This window comes from Sus scrofa, chromosome 7, assembly GCF_054392235.1.
Source record: "Sus scrofa isolate SSC_HxYL_T2T_F1_AM1 chromosome 7, Sscrofa_HxYL_maternal_Yorkshire_Landrace_v2.0, whole genome shotgun sequence".
Classification (NCBI taxonomy): Eukaryota; Metazoa; Chordata; class Mammalia; order Artiodactyla; family Suidae; genus Sus; species Sus scrofa.
The window spans coordinates 112,327,726-112,345,324 of NC_139389.1; the positions used below are offsets into that span (position 1 = coordinate 112,327,726).

The 17,599-nt window shown below is 44.9% G+C and overlaps 1 protein-coding gene across 34 annotated transcripts in view; it reads left to right on the forward strand.

The window, feature by feature from the left end:
* The window catches only part of NRXN3 (neurexin 3), a 1,642,123-nt gene that overhangs the window by 106,776 nt on the left and 1,517,748 nt on the right, over positions 1–17,599 (forward strand). For 23 of the 34 annotated variants that reach the window (XR_014811220.1, XR_014811221.1, XR_014811222.1 and 20 more), the window contains one exon: positions 1,234–1,251. The exons of the other annotated variants lie outside the window; for them this stretch is intronic. Coding sequence is in view for 20 of the 23 variants with exons in the window: in XM_084969910.1 (XP_084826036.1) it covers positions 1,234–1,251 (18 nt within the window). In the remaining 3 variants the exon portion in view is untranslated. The remainder of the gene's footprint in view (positions 1–1,233; positions 1,252–17,599) is intronic. 34 annotated transcript variants of the gene reach the window in all.

Here is a 17,599-nt window from a genome sequence, read left to right on the forward strand (position 1 = left end):
TGCCCCAGGGGGGCCTGGGTTTCAGTTGGATGAATATTGAGTTGGGTGGGATTCAAGAGATCCAGTGTCTTCTAGGATCCGTACCCTGAACTAGCTGTGTGACACTTGGCAGGTTTTTCAACCTCTCTCATCTTTCGTCTTAACAAAAAAGAATTAAACCAGATAATGTCTGTGGCTACCCCAGACCCATGGTTCAGTGATTCTAACTGAGTCACCCAGGAGGGCCTGAATGGCCAGTGGTTTCCAGAAGCAGCCCTGTTCCTTCTCCTAAGCTGTAGTATAACCTATCAGGTCAAGACTGGGGTGACTAGCAGTACTTTGGTGGTGGTCTTGGTTTGGCTTCCCCACCATAATTCTAGCTTACATCTGAGGAGAGGAGGAGGAGATTGTGCTCACGGAGATGATGGGAGTGAACCGTTCTTCATTTTTTGAAAGTTCATTGGTTTAATTCAAATGTCAGCCTTCCCGGGGCTGGATGTTTATTCGTAGTTGTCAGAGTGATTGCAAATGGCAATTTCTGTCATTAATGGTGAGGGGGAAAGCAAGGAGAAAATTTGAAGGGAGAGGCAGGATTTCAATTTGTGTGGCAAATGATCTACTCACACACAATCTCATGCACACACACTGCTGTCTGTGATGAAGAATGGTTACTGGGAATACTGGGGAGGGAGGGAGTTATAAATGTTTTGTGATCTTGTGTCCTTCAGTCCTGTGGGGTGAATAACGCTGCAACTTGCTCTTAATTCTTACGCCTCTTTACCTTTTTTTCCTTAAGGGAGTGGTTTATTATTATCTTTTCTTTCCATGGGGAAACCTTGCTTGACTTCATATCCAGTGTTCTCTATCTGGAAGGGAGGAGGATTTGCTTGGGTGCCGGTATGCCAAAATCAACCAGAATATTTTAACCAATATTCTTGCAGGATTCCAGTCTGCTTGGCTCTGTGGAGCCCTATCTGATTCCAGGATGATGTCTTTCCGGACAGATAATGAAGCTCACCTTTCCTGTTACATGCACAGTGACAAGGGAGCCTGGCCCCTCGGCTTGCATGGGTGGTTTTTGGGTGAAGGTAGAACTAAGTGCTCAGAGTCTGAGCAACTTGGGGGTCTTGCATGAACTTGATAGTCATGCAAGGGCACATTGCATTGTGTGTGTGTGTGCTGCTAACATTCTTCTTCCTTTTTCTCCCCCTTTCTCTCCTCTTCCTTTCCCTCCATTTGAAAATGCTGCCACAGATGTCAGTCAAGGTCCAGGTGAGTCTTTGTGTTTGCACAGCTGCCGTGGAAATTTCCCCTCTGCCAGATTGTGCATGGTTTGACTCTGAGTGAGATCTTTTTCTAGGGACTCTAAGCAGAACAAAAATCTAAGTACATTATTGCATTTTCATCAATTTAGGTTTATAAGAAATGCCTTGCATTGATGGACTTGTATTGGCTTTGAAGAACCATTTTAAAACCAAAGGAATGTGGTTCCCATGCTTATACAATTACTTTCTTCTGATTAATATTTCTGGGTGAATCAAAGAAATGGAAGTTGGGCATTTTAAAAAAATATTTTAAAAAGATGCTCTTAGGATATGTATTCTCCAATTTAATGAGTATTTTCCCTTTGTCTTCATAAATCTACTTATCTTCTATGGCTTTGAATGGTTGAAAGTTGAAGATATATACTTAGTATGGAAAATATGATGTGGGTAAAATAAGGTTTCTTTCTTTTTATTCTGAGAAATGACTTTACTTTTCCACAATGGAATTAGCAGTATTTTTATCCTTAATGGTTATATATCTAATACATGCTCACTGTAAAAAAAAAAAAAGAAGAAGAAGAAAGGAAAAGAGGAATCATTTTGCCAATGGACAAATGGAAGAACCATCCTTAGGACAATTGTGCATTTCTTTTTAAAATGCATATTCATCCAGAGCCCTAATTGGAAGCAGTATTTGCATATAGACATATATAAGTATGTACACATGTACACATAGACTCATATGAGAGGTACCACCATTTATAGATAAGAAGTGTCAGGTGATTTAGAATGGTTGGAAATCATTCCAAACTGTCTAGAACATTGGGTTAAGAAGAATAACCCTACCAAATGAGAAGGAAGTATCATCTTTTTTAGATATTTCCATGTATATTCTTTTATTTTGTTTTTTTAACATATGATTCTTATAGCATCAGTACAAGTAGATATGTTAAATACATTTTAATGTGAAGGAAATTTATGGCCTGACACGTTAAGCAGTTTGTCCAAAGTCATAGCACACTAGAATTTGAACTTGGGGCTTTCAGACTCCAGAGCACTTGCGTACTCCATTGGAACATTCTGGGTCCCACCCCTGACTTTCTTTGCTTGAAGATCTCGTATTTCCTAATGGGACTATTGTTTGTTTTTGCTCAGAGGTAATGTGACATTTTCTTTTTTAGTAGCCCCCTTTCCAAATGAATTTATTCCTCGTTGCTTTTGAACATGCGAAAGGATCAGCCAGACTCAAGTAGGCTTTCTGATCATTCATCTGCATGAAATATTGAGTATAAGAGGATAATATAGTTATCCCTAGCAAATACACAGGGTTTCCCTGCCTGCTTTCTATTGCCTGCCAGCAACCTTTCAAAGCAATTGATGTTTGACCCAAAGCTCAGGACAGCATTTTCTAGGAAGGCATCATTAAATTTATTCCTTCTATTTAATAGTAGTTTAGTCCAGTCACTCACTCCACAAATATCTATTGAGACTCTACAGTATGCCAGGCACTGTTCTAGGCATTAGGGATAAAGGAGTGAACAAAACAGAAGACCATCCCTTTCCTCATGGATCTTTTGTTACAGATATAGGGGAAGACAAGGGAATATACACACACACACCATAAATATGTATACACACACACACATACATCTCACATATGTATATACTACATATCTTTGTATCAGTTGGTGGGTGATAAGTCCTATGGAGAAAAATAAAGCAGGTAAAAATGAAGTTGCTAATTTATAGAAGGTGGTCTGGGAAGGCTGTCTGCTGAGCTGCTGTTTTCTGGGATACTTCCAAGAGGTGAGGGAGTAAGCCCAACACCGAAGGTTTTATTTGTAAACATGCCGCTTGGCTTCCTGATTTGCAGCAGAGATGACCCAGGCTCTCTACTTAGACCTGTGTGTGTTATGTCCTGCACAGTGGCTCCCAGCTCAGTGGATACATGTGGGCCAAAATCCAGTTTGTGTTTTGCTATGCCTGTGCCTGGGGGGCTGCCTCTGACCTGGGGGCACCTTTTCCTAATTCTCACAAAGGCATCATTCTGGTCCTGATGGGGCGAAACACTCTGGACCCATAGGCTCCCCTCCATCTCTTCAAAGGGTGGAGGTCAGTGGGGGACCCGACCTTAGAAAATAGCAACTCTCACTAGCCCAACACGCACTGTCTCAATTCATGACCATTATCTCATTTTGTTCTCTTAATAACCCTCTGATATAGGTCGCCTGAGCCCCATTTTTCTGCTGAGGAAGTTGAGGCCAGGAGGTTGAGTGCCGTGCTGAGCTAATCCAGCCACTGAATAGCAGGGCCAAGCGGGGATTCTGAATCTTGTGCCCTCGGTTCTGCTTTTGAGGTAGCAAGAGCCAATTGCCAATCTTGTTACCCTGCTGACCCCTTGATTTTTTTTTTTTTTTTTTTTTTTTTTTTGTGGTTTCTGAGCCTGAAGCAAATCACTGGTCCAGAAACTTCCCTTGTGACGCTGGACATGGCAGGAGGCAGCCAGAGCTGCCTGGCCCTGGCTAAGGTCAGTGGGCAGCCTCCCGCCTCTCAAGCCCTGGCCAGGCAACCTGGAGCCAGCAGTGCTGTGGCTTCAAAACAAGAGGCCTTTAGTGGTTCTCTGATGTTTCTTTCTCCTTCCCCTCAGGAAGACAAATTGGGGATTTTTATGAGCTAATGTAACTATTTACCCAGGGGCCGCTGGAAGACTATAAAGGGACTATTGATTAATTGATTAATTTTACATGTTGAGGAGGTTGGTTAGAAGTAACCCTACTGTAAAATGCTGTCAGAGGTGATGCCTGGCGGACAACACCTTTCCCAAGGTCCAGGAGATGGGCTGTGGACTTGGATAGAGTGTCCTGGACACAGGATTCAAAAGAGGCTGGTGATTTTTCACTCGACTTCTGTGTGGAAAAAGCCCCAGCCACTCCTCCTAGTCCTTGAGAAGGAGGGTCAAGGTTATTAAAGTGGCGGAAGAGGCATTTGTGCTCTGCTGGCCTGAAGGGGGGTGAGGAGCGCTCAGCTCAGAGGCCCCCCATGTGTCCTCTTGTTTAACTCTTCTCATCAACCCTCCAGGTAAGTGTTACTCTCCTCACTGCAGAGGAGGCAAAGGAAACTGAGTGACTGCTCACAGTCAGCAGCTGCTAGTACAAACCAGGATTTCAGACCTGTCTGCCTCCAAAGTCTGGGCCTTTGTCTTTAAAACCCTGGCATTTGTAAGGCTGAGCTGTGGACGGGGTGGGGGGGTGCATCTTATCTATGTCTGCATTCCCAACTCCTGCACGATGCATGGCACCATAGTTGGACCTCAAAAATATCTCTTGGGCTGAGATAGTGGCCATAAGCACTAGAGGCGGGGGGTCTGTAGGTCCCAAGACATGTTGGAGCGCAAAGGCTGTCCTGTCCAAGGGTTGTAACTCTCTGACTTTTCAGGGGAGGAAAGGGAGGCCCCGTGAGGGGAAGCACATCTCCAAGACCATGTAACCCATTTGAGGCCCAGAGGGGATGCCTGTCAAATGCTCATCCTGAGCTGCTGGCCCATTAGGATTTGTTGTTGAGCAAACTGTGCTTGTTCTCAGGCCTCTCCCCACTGCCCCTGTGCCCTAGAACCCTCTGCCAGGGCCACAGGAAGTCCTCTGGAGGCAGGGAAAAGGTGGGGTGGAGGGAGGAGCTAGGAGAAGGGCACAGAGCTGGGCCTGTGGTTGTGAGACCCCCTCAGCCCCTCCCCCAGAGACTCTCCCTCCAGCCCTGGCAGGCGGGGTGGGGGGCTGTTTATGGCGTTCCAACCAGAGCTTCTCCCCTCAGAAAGGAATAATTTCTCAGGCTCTGCCTGCTGATTAGGGCTGGAATTTAAATGAATAACTGTGACCTTGTGGAAGTGCCCTAGTTATTCAGAGGCCTGATGAGGAAATAGGCCTCTTGCTTTGGTCCATCAGAGCCCTGGCAGGCGTGGGAGGAGGGGCTCCTGTCTGCCGAGGCCCAGAGGGGGCCTCCGTCTGCTGTTACCAGAAGGAACTGATGGCCTTTGCTCAAGCCTTCCTCTGCCTGCCCTTGACTTCTGCCCCTCGAGTTGTCTTCCCCCTCCAGTGCAAGTCATCTCAGTGCTGTCCTTGGAGAGGGGACCTGCTGATTTGTTCTGAGCCCTGCCCTGTCTCCGGGGAGTCCCTTAGTCCAGTTGTGCACCGGAAGCCCGGAGGCAATGCCTGATACATCTGACTTGTGTTTATGCTCTGGAAGCTTGCTGCTCTGAGAAGGGGCTTGACCCACAGACTCAGCAGCATCAGCCTCGCCTAGGAGCCCATTAGAAAGGCTCACCCCAGCCCTGTGGAGTCAGATGTCTGCCCATTAAAGTTGGAGACACACTGACCTAAAACTCCCAGTCTCTCCTTGCCTTTGGGGCCTACAGGGCAGTGTTTGCTGAGGAAGGTGTAACCCACTTTGCAAAGCCTTATGGCCCATCTCTTCTGCAGGGCACAGGGTGAAATATCCGCTTTCTGGGTGGTTGGGAGCTAAGAGGCAAAACGAATTTAGGGAAGAGAAAGGGAATGAATACTTGTCCACCCCTTGGTCTGTGCGGGTCACTGTTCAGGCACGTCCCATTACAAGGTTAGGTACCGTGAGGCAAGATAGCTGCCTGTTTGCACAGGGCCTTCAAGCTAAGGACAATTTTTCAACTTTTAGATGGTTGAAAGCAACCAAGGAGGGATACTTTATGGTCTAAAAAATTTATGAAATTTGGACTTCAGTGTTCACAAATAAAGTTTTATTGGAACTCAGGCACACTTGTTCGTTTCTGTACTGTCTACAGATGCTTTGCAAAGGCAAAGTAGAGCGGCTGTGACACAGATACTTGGCCTGCAAAATTTGAAAGATTTCATTTGGCCCTTTATAGAAAAACTTACCTTACCCCTGGGTTAGGGCACGGACTTGGAGCCAGGTGTCTGGGTTGACACCCTGCCTCTGCCCCAGAAGAGTAGGGCCTGTTCAGGTTACTTCTCCTCTGTGGGCCCTACTTTCCTCATCTGTAAAACAGGGATGGTAAGTACCTACCTCATGGGGCTGTTGTGCAGATCAAGTGAGCACATGCATGTCAAGTCTTTAGAACAGTGCCTGGCACACGGTAAGCAATGTATAAGCCAGCTGTTATTATAAGTTTCCGTGTTCGACCCTTTCCACATGTGTTTCCATTTTACAGATAAAGACACCTAGGCTCAGGGAGACTTAAAACCAAAGCCTTCTTTTGCCGGTGTCTGGGCCCGGCTAGCTGTTTAGAGGCATGCTTCCACCGCCGTGCTGTAGACCCTCCAAGCACAGCTCTGTTCTCTCCCTGTCACACTCTCCCCTTCCCTCCTGATCGTCCTGCCGTCAGTGAAGAGGTCCCTCAGACTTAGGCCCTGGCCACCCCTGCTTTCAAGTGAGACCAAGAAATCCCAGTGAGAGGGAGGAAAGGGACCTTTAGAGAGAGCCAAGGCGCCTACTGCTTCACAGGTGAGGAACCTTGGGCTCCAAAACATTGATTCCTTTGCCCAAGGCCAGAAGCAGTTATGGTAGGTGTCAGGATTTAAACCCATTCTGGAATATCTGCTTTGTCTTTCTGCTTCCCTCTGCTTCGTTGCTTTCCCCAGAAGCTGTGTGGCCTTGGGGAAGTCATTAACCTTCCTAGACATCAGGCTTCTTTAAATCAAATGACCTCTCAGCCTTCTCCATTCCGAGGGTCTAGGTCATCTAACTTTGATGTCTTGGGGAGGAGGATTCAGGAGAATGCCTTCTCCTCTGTTACCAACAACTGCCAGCTCCTAACTCCAGTGGTACCTATTATATATTTTGTCTTTTCTTCCCTCTTCTTTTGGGCAATCATCTCACTTGCTTTTCCCCCTTATTTATTAAAAAAAAAAACCCTTGATATTTATTGAGCTTGCTTTTTGAGCCAGGCACTGAAATACTAATTTTTTGGGTGTGCATCGGTTAATTCTTTCGACAAGCCCAGGAGGTGGATTCTGCTATTAGACCCATTTCACCCATGAACAAACTGACATTCAGGGACGTTAACTCATCAGTCCCATCCAGTAAAAAAGTGGTGGAGCAGGATGCCGACCCCGTGGGTCTGGCTTTGGAGATGTCTCACACGGAGTTCCCCCAGAACCTTCACCCCACAAAGGTACACTCTTGTTCACTACTGTATGGTCTCAGCCTAGAATGGTGCTAATACATCATAATGCAGAATAAACACTTGCTCAGTGAATAAATAGTGCTCAAGACTCAGCTTTTAATTTTACCCTCACCCTTTTGAAAGATGGTCTCTTTTTAATTTTAATTTTTATTTATTTTTTCTTTTTAGGGATATTCCTGCAGCAAATGGACATTCCCGGGCTAGGGGTCAAATTGGAGCTATAGCTACTGACCTATACCACAGCCACAACACCAGATCCAAGCCACATCTGCAACCTACAGCACAGCTTGTGGCCATGCTGGATCCTTAACCCACTGAGTGAGGCCAAGGAATGAGTCCATAGTATCCTTATGGATACTAGTTGGGTTCCTAACACGCTGAGCCTCAGTGGGAACTCCATGGTTTTTGTTTAATTGGGGTTTACCTCGAGACAGAAAGTAATTGAACCAGTGTTTATTTAGTGCCCATCTTGGGCTCAGCTCAGTGGGGGTTGCAGGCTGCAGGGATACCACCACTGCTGTGCATGATTGGATTAGAAGGGGGCCAGTGGCTGGGCTAACAGTGCTCAATTCCCAGCCAGTTTCCCAACTGGGGGCTGGGAAGACCCCTTTGGCTGCCATGGCTGTTCGTAATGAGTAAGTGTGAGTCGGGAGCTGCTTTCCAGCATGCCTCCAGATTTGGCTAACTCAAAGAACAGACCGCAAGGCCTTGGTGCCTTTCCTAGAGCTGTTTGAAATCACCTCCTTTACTGTCTTGGCAAGGCAGACTCACTGGATGCTGGTTATGGTCTCAGTTTGTTTCTCAGTTCTGGAGGGCCAGGTCAGAGTCACGGCTGGAAACATCATGCAAGCGATCCTGTAGTCTCAATGGGATTGTGCTGCCCTGTCATGGGCCCTCTCAAGGGTGTGGGATGGATATTTGTTGCTCCAGTGTTGAGGGGGGCATTGGGGGCATTTAGGAGCAAGGGGCCATGAATGCTAAATGTTCTGTCATGTATGAGAGACTCTCATTCAGAGATTGTGCTGCTCGAGATGCCGTTGATGAGACTCAAGAGAAACCATTCTCAACCTTGTACAGCAGAGAAAACCGAGGCCATAGAACTTCCACGGACCTCAGCTAAGTCACACAGCCTGTTTTCCGGCAGCCTTGGAGGCCCTCCCATTCCAAAGACCTGCCTAGGGAGGTGGGGAAAGGACCTGGGTACACCGGTCAGTTTGTGGGGCTAGGCCTTGGGAGGAGTGGGGCAATGGAATGTAGCTGAAAGTTGAGGATGGTGGGTGCCCTGTGGGGCCACGTAGCTGACTGTGACATGGAGGGAGGCATCTGAGGACACCTGGGCAGGTGGTCTGCTAGTGTGGCCAGCTTGCTGGGGAAATGATGTTGGCCAGAGATGGCGGTGGGGTGGAGTGGAGACAGGGCCTAGACCTCCCAGTCTCCTGAATGATGACAGCAGTGACTGCTTGCTTTCAAGCTCTTCCTGTGTTCCATGAGCTCTGCTAAGAGCTCTTTATAACTGCTTGTATGCGATTGTCACAGTGATCCTGAGAGATACCGATTTTATAAGTGAGATACGGATATTTTACAGGAATAAGGCACAGGATAGTTAACTAGCTCAAAATCTCACCATTAGCAAGAGGTAGAGCTGGGATTTGAATCCAGGTTTTGGATTATTGAGTGTGGTGGTTTGTAAATGCTGGTAAGCATCAGAATCACCTGGAGAGCTAATGAGTGCAATCCAGGTTCATTGCAGACATTTCCTCCAGGTGGCCTGATAGGACCAACATTTGAAAACCAGTGTTTTAAAGGAAAGTGAAGGGGCTTGAAAGCTTCAGCATTAAACAACTATTTTATGCCCTCCATAAGTAAAGGAGGGGTGGGGAGAGAGGCGATAGAAGGGAGGGTGGGATGAATGAGCTTCCCTTTGTTGGAGCTCCCGTTATACCTGAGGCCACGGGGCTAGTAGAGCCCTCCTCTAATACACTCTGCTAGAGTCAGCTGTGTATTCCCGACATGCCCACATCAGCCACCATGGGCTCCTGAAGGACAGGGAGTGCCTTACTCTGAGAACAGAGACTTATGTGTGCCTGCATCCCCAGTCTCTGCCATATTGCACATGCTCATAAACTTTGTTGTTAGAATCATCATTTCAGACACGAAAAGGACCCATGAGGCTGTCAAAGCTCTCCGTGCACCTAATTTTTGAATCTCTTCTGTAAGCGTTTATTCAGACTTGGCTTGAACCCCTATCGTGGTGAGCAACTCTTTGCTCCTTTAGGCATTCCGTTCCATTCTAACAGCACTGAGTGTTCACACGCTCTCCTTTATTCTGAGTCACTATAGCTTTCGCCACCTGTACTGCTTCCAGCCCTTGGAGACAAGCAGAATAGATCTAATTACACTCCTGGTGTTTGAAGACAGGGCTTTTGTCTTTACGGATTTGCTTTTCTAAAGGCTAAAACAGCTCCAGTTTCTTTGGGCATTCTCAGACAAGGGTCTAAATTCTTTCATCCAGGTCATTGTTCTCTGAAAAATAACTTTTTTGGGGCATCATTTCTAAAGAAGGATGCTCACACCACATACAGTGTTGTAGACATGTTGCAACCCGTTCATTATATACTGGTGACTCCCTTTTTCTAGACTCCTACGTCTGTTAGTGGCAGCCCCAAACACCTTACTTTTTAAAAAAATGACTAGTATTATACCGAACTTAAATTTACTGAAAACCGTTACTACTTTGTGTACGTGGCTGCTAAGCCATTTCTCTCCCTTTCCTGCACTTGTGCAGTTGGTTTATTTGACAGACTTTGGGCCATTCTTTGATTTTGTTAAATTCATCCCTGGATTTTTAAAGTCAGCACACCATGGTCTATTTGGATACAGTTCTTTCATCTAGCACATCTGCCATCCCTTCGAGCTTCATGCCAGTCATGAATAAAAAGCTATTTTAAAGAAGTTCACGACATGTGGAGAGCAAGGACTTCCTCTTCTTTGGGAAGAGTCTTTTCTAGAAGCCATAATTGCTGACATTTTAACCCTAAGAATGACAAGCATAGCTGCCTTCACCTCGCTTCCTTCCATGGTGTCTTGAACAAAGAAACTCCACCCCTCCTCTCCTCTCTCCTGCCCAGACGTGGAACAGATTGAGAAGGGGCTGCAGACATTCTTTCCTCTTTGTGGTTATGTCATACAGACACTGTTGGTGATTCATGGGTGCCACTGAAGGACTATTCTCTGTTCTGTTCAGCCACCGTGCTGTAAGAATAAAGTTGGTCTAGAGGCAAAGAGTGAATGAGCTAGTACAGTTACATCCTACAAAGGGCTTAGTGGTGAGTTTGAAACGTGATGGCATCATGGAAGGGCAAACCCAGAAGCTAGGACCTGAGTGCCACCTGCCTTGGAGAAATAGCAATAGGATCTCTTCTGGAAACCATCATCACCATTAGTTCAACTGTTCACTCCCCTGTTCTGTGCAAGGCTTGTGCAAAAGCCAACATCATAAATGTAAGTGGTTGATCTGCCTCAGTCTCAGTTCCTAATTGCTATTGAGTGGTTTGTTGAGGCCTCATTTAATGCCTGGAGAATTCATCTGCTGGCTTAGAATCTGCTTTTTGCCTCTTACTAAGTAGTGGGATTTTGGCTCTAGGTCTGATGATGGGTGGTGTTCTCAGGGTAAGAACTTGAACGATTTAAAATGATAATTTTTGTAGGTCAAAACCAGCAGTTTCATATGGTTCAACCCAATGAGTAGTTGCTTGGCCTCTTTACAGATCACCTTGGTTCATGGCAACTCTATGTCTTAGAGTCGGAATGGATTTTTGGTAGTTTTCTACTAAAACCCCACTTTGACTCTCTTCTCTGGCTTTCTGGCACGTGCGGCTTCTCCTGTTATTCCACCCTCATCTTGCTGAATGTGCTTTCTCCTTTATCTTGCATGTGCAAATTTTGAAGTGTCTGAACGTAGCTCTCTTGTCCTTATCTAGCTCTGTCTTGTTTGTAGTTCTTCCAGCCGTTCTGCATGCGGCATACTTTTGGACCTCTTACCATTCATTTATTCTCCTTTGGACATGCCCATCTTGTTAATGACCCTCCTAATATATGACACTATTCTCTGAACCAAAACCCTAGGTTTGGTCCAGTCATTGCTGAGAACAGGCGGGACTACTGACTTCTTTTTATTTGTGATTTGAGGAGGGGGAGCAGTGGAGGTTGTGCTTAAGTGCCACAATTATATTTGTCCCTTAAAATTAAATTTTGCTTTTGCCCACTCACATCTTTTGGACCCTTATTGCAATATCTAAAGAATTAGCTATTCCTTTCAGCTTTAGTTTATTACAACATCCAGACAACATGCCATGAATGTTCTTAGCCAATTCATTGTACAGAATGCTGAGGCGGCCTAGGCTCTGCTGTAAGCCACTGGAGAACCCCAGGTAGGTTAAGGAAACTGAAGTCCATGATGAAGGTCATGATGAAGGTCCGGAAATTGCCTGGGGAAAGGCTGGTCTGAGCCATGACTGTGGAAGTAGGTGGAGGTTTCCTTCAGGCCTGACTCTTCCCTTTAAGCCTCCTTCTCCCCAATCCCAGCCCATCCCCCGCATCCTCCTCCTGAGCCCCCACTCCTGCCTGCAGTGGCAGACTTCCACCTGTGACCACGTGTCTCCATTCTTCCTTTACTCACATGGCCCTGGGCTGTCCCATCTTTGAAGAAAGATCTTAAGCTTGGCTACCTGATGATCGCATGCACACAACAGTGCAGTGACTGAGGTACCTAAATGCTACTTGTGTTCAGATTTGCATTTTAATGAGGGAAGTGGCTTAATAACCCCAAGAAATGCCCCGGGAAAGGAAAAACTTCATATTTTAGTAGAATCTGGGGGATGGAAATTGAGGAGAGTGAGATGGTGGCCGTTTATTTAAAAGGGCTCCCCCAGTGCTCCTTAAATCATGATGCACCAGGGTCATAAATGAAGTCAGATTAATGTCCAGGCACTATTTTCTGCTCTGAATTCTCCATGACATGTCTTCTTCCTCTTCCACCAGCACTGATTTAGACAGGATAGCTAGTGTCATGGTTACTATCCAGCCTGGAGTACCCACCTGCTGGCTTAGAGTCTGCTTTTCACCCCTTACTAAGTAGTGGGATTTTGGCTCTAGGTCTTGGTTTCCTTACGTGTAAAACCAAAATCATGGCAATGCCTTTCCCATAGAGCTGTTTTTAATAACATGATGTAGCCATGCCTTGTACATAGTCAACAGTCCACGAATATTAGCTAATGCTGTGATTCTATCGTTTTACCCAATTAACTGAAGTTCTTCTCTTTTAAGTGCTTAAAATGCTCTAATTATGTGTACTTTTTCATTCCCCTTCTCTCTCTTCCAAGTTCCCGGTCACTCTGCAGACACGGTGGTCAGTTATGGCCTCACTCTTTTTCAGACACCCCCACCCCCACCTTCGCCATCTCTTTGGTTCCTCCAGAAACATCGGGTGGATGTTTCCATTACTTTCTGATTTTATGTAATTAATCTTTTAAAAAGTCCTTGTGGCTTCATAAAAATTCAGCATCGGCACTTGGCACTTACAGCAATTAGTGACATTTCATTTCTCTACTTCAGTATGGAAAAAGAGATGATATGTGTGGATTTTATAGGGGGAGAAAAGTTACCCTGAGAGTGAATGAGGGAAAAGTCTTGGCAGAGATAACCTGCTTTTTTTTTTTTTTTTCCCCACATCCAAATCTTTTTTTTTTCTTAGTGACTTCCTCCCCTACAATACTTTCCCCAGTTGCCCAGCCAGAATGAAGGAAGGAAGGATGGATTGAAAACCATCTGAGGGGGGTAGGATATTATAGGTTGGAGGGGGAGATAGTATTAGCTTAAATGATGGAGGCCTTCAGCTTCTGGCCTGGTTCCTGAGCATTGCATCTTTCTCTGGCCTGTTTCAGTAAATGCTTTCTATTTGCTGTATTAGTCATCTTCATGACAGGTTTCATGATGGCCACAGCCACTTACAAATGACTTTGCTTTCATAGCCATTTCCATTCTCCTGAGCTGCAGAAGCAGCTATCTCCATGGGGATTTTTCCAAAGGGCGTAGCATAGTTTAGAGGGCCATACATATATTTTGCATATAATCTGCATATGATTTGCAGTCTGTTCTAAGGCAGTTTCAACTTCGTATGTCTTACCTCCTAGCGATCTTTTCTCCGGTTGTTCTTGTGTGTACCCTGAGAACCTGTGCACCACAGATAGATAGGCATAACAAGGGTGGGATATAGCCTAGAAAGAGTGAGGGGAAGGGTAAACTCATCACACATTTTCGTGGGATCCAGAATGGTCCCTGGATCCAGCTAGGACTGCAGTTTGTCAGTGTGTGACATCAAGATGGGAGACCTTTCAGTTGTTTTCCAATTTTTGTTATTATTTTTAAAAAGGCATTGTTGTATAAGAATTCTGTATTGAAAATTCTCAATATCCTATCAAAGGCTCATCCAGGCTCCCCCTATTGTTCCCTACCCTCCATTAGGTGAACTTTTAGAGAGCTGGTTTTAAGTCTTCATTGAAGATCTATTCAAATCCAGAGCCAACGGTGGGATTATTTTGGAAAGACGTGGTCCTCTTTGCTTCCCTGAGCCCCCTGTTCCAGCCCATGTCTTAGCTTTCAGCAGCCCTTGAACGTCAGGCTTGGGTTAAATGCCCAACTCCAAAGCCAGCCAGGTGCTAGTTCCAGGGCTTGGCTGTGTGGTCTGGGGGACTGCTGCTGACCCTCTGTTTATGAGATTGACAAGAAGGCTGATCTTCATTCCCCCCCCACCCCCTTTCCTCTTCAGTCACACAGATAACACTCAGCCAGCATAGATGCTTTTCCTTCCTTGCTAATTATACCCTTCTCAGTTAAGATTTTTTGAGCATTATTTTTCTGCATCAATATTGGAAAGCCATATAGTTCCTTTTTCTTTTTGAATGTAAAATTTTACTTTAATGTTGAATATGCATGAAAAAAATGAACCCCCAGGATATCTTAATATTCCCCCATCTCTCCCAGGTTAAGACTCAGTGCACTGGTCCTCTTTTTCTTTGAGGATTCATTCACTTACATGGGCACAAACTCTCTTCCATGAAGGGGAGGTGATACACCTTTATATTTGTCCTGACTTTCTTACAGACCTTTGTCCTACATTGTTAATTGCACCTTTGACTTTTTGCTTGAGTGATTCTTAGGTTTCTTCAACTTATCATGCCTCAAACAGAACTTATCATTGCCCTCATTCCAAATCCATCTCCCAACCGCATCCTACCTTCCTATTTATGATGATGCTTCACTCAGTCTCCCATCCGTTCCTCCCCTGAAGCATCTCATCGGTCACCCAAAGCTTGGTGAATCCTCTTGTCCCTTTTCCTTCCTTCTGCCACGATACTAATTTAGACCCTCTCCTATGACTGATCTTTCTGCCTCTGTCTCTTTTCCCTCTAATCCATCCTGTCCACACCATTGACAAAGCAATCTTCCTCAACATCATTTTCCCTGGGTCATTCTCCTGCCCACTAGCCCTCAATGTCTCTCATCAGCTCCAAGATCAAGTCCATTTCCTTAGCCTGGAAACTCAAGGCCTTCATACAATGGTTCCACACTCTGATCCTTAAGATCACCTATCACTTCTTCCTTATATGAACTATTTATGTATGTTCATTGTTATTTGTACAGCATATGTTACAGACCTACCATATACCTGGCAACATCCTAAGTATTCTGGAAAGTTGACAGGAAAATCCTTACAAATGCAATTGGTGATCTTGGGAGCTGGTAGTGTTACCTGAAATGTCCTCCATCACTCTAAATCCTAAACCATCTTCCAAGCCATATTTTAAATCCCATTTTCCTCCAGAAAGCTTTGCTGCATACCCTGGGTCCTCCTCATAGTCCTGGTGTCCTTATTTTCTGACTTCATCGTTTGACTTAATTATCTATCATTCATTCTTCATCCAGTCACCAAACACACAATGAGCACCTACTGTGCATCAGGCACTATGCATCATGTTGCCTCACACATCAGTATATTTTTATAGCACAATAAAAATAACAACAACCTTTATGTAGCCCTTACTATATACAGGCATAGTTTTACATATATTCATTTATTTAATCCTCAAAATAACCTATGAATTTGGCATGATGATAATCCAGATCTTACAGATGGGAAGCCAATGCACAGAGATGTTCAGCAACTTTCCTAGGGTCACAAGCTAAAAAGTAACAAAGGCGGGATTCAAATCTGGCCCTGAGGTCCTTGATCTTTAACCCCTCTCCTTCACTGTTAGAGTACCGCTCTATATATCATATGAACACAATCACACACCTTCCATCTAGACTCTAAACTCTCAGAGGTTGGCAACTATGTATCATACTAGTTTGCATCCCACTATCTTATGCAGCCTTTACATACAGTAGGTACTTCAGTCATTTGTTTGATTGTTGGTTCTTCCATTCACTTTTTGGGGGAAATGAAAGTTTTGTTTGTTTTGTTTTGTTTTTTTGCAAAGTGTGGGAGTGTTTTGAGGGAGGGAGGGGGGAAAAAGAGTATTTCGGAATAGACTCTGGAATCCTTGGTTTCTAGTTCTTAACCCTACAAGCTTAGGGGATAGGTTTGTGTAAGAAAAGATACTAATGAAGTTCCCACTGTGGTGCTGTGGGTTAACCATCTGGCTTGTCTCTGTGGAGGTACCGGTTTGAAACCCAACCCAGCACTGTGGATTAAGGATCTGGTGTTGCCGTAGCTGTGGCATAGGTTGCAGCTCTAGATCAGATTCGATCCCTAGGCTGGGAACGTCCATATGCTGTGGGAGTGGCTGAAAAAGAAGAAAAGATACTAATGGAAAAGCTCTTAAAAGTGGAATAAAATCCCCATCTCAAAAAGCAAAATAAGGGGTTCCCATCATGACTCAGTGGTAATGAACCCAACTAGTATCCATGAGGATGCAGGTTCGATCCCTAGTCGCACTCGGTGGGTTAAGGATTCGGCGTTGCCCCAATCTGTGATGTAGGTCGCAGACACTGCTCAGATCTGGCGTTGCTGTGGCTGTGGCATAGGCCGGCAGCTGCAGCTCTGATTCCACCCCTAGCCTGGGAACTTCCATATGCTGTGGGTGTGAACCTAAAAAAACAACAAAAAAAAGCAAAATTAAACTCAAACCGTATTTTGTTTCCGTTTCTCCCCTCCCTTATGTTATTTCCTGTTATACTTGTTTATGTCTGTTTTGCTTTATTACCTGCAAAACCAGGGTTTTTTGACATTGGGATCCCAGATTTTCATTCCTGGCCTAATATTTCTGTTTAAGATTTTTTTTTAAGTTGAAGAACACATACATTTTATTCAAGTCACAATGCTACAACTACATATGTAGCTTAATAAAACCTCCTAAGTACATATTTAAATTTTAAAAACACAGGTGGTGGGTATTTGCATTTCAAAAGGATTCTTCCTTTTACAAAAGGATCCACTGCAGGGTTCCATTAGATATCCAATGCCTCTTAGTGCATTTATCATACAATTTAATTTACCAAAATTTGATTTATATGTCACTCTAAAGGAGTGGCTCTCAAGTTCTAGTAAGCATGAGAATCACTTGGGCAACTTATTTAAAATTTGGCTCTTTCCTCAACTCCTCCCCAAGATTTTAATTCACTAGGACTTGGGTGGGGCCCAAGAGCTTCATTGTTAATAAGCATCCTCCGGTGGTTGATGTAGGTGGTCAGGGACATACACTTTCGGAAACACAGTTTAAAGAAAAACGAGTAGTACATAAATGGGCCCTATTGTAAGGGCTTCTTCAGGGCTTCAGATACCCTCTGACTATGAAGTGTCCTTCTTTCTTTTCATTTGGTAAGTTTTTATTTACTCTTCTCCTCTCTTCTACATACTCCTCCCACCTGCCAGACATCTTTAATCCCGTATCAAATGTCTTGTCAGTCCCCTTTAAAAATATCTCCCTCAGTTTTATTGAAATATAATGGGGAGTTCCTGCTGTGGCATGACAGTTTGGGTGGCATCTCTGCAGCTCCAGAATGCAGGTTCAATCCCCGGTTTGGCATATTGTGTTAAAGGATCTGGTGTTGCCCGGCAGCTGCAGCATAGGTTGCAGCTACAGCGTAGATCTGATCCCTGTTCAGGAAACTCCAGATGCCACGG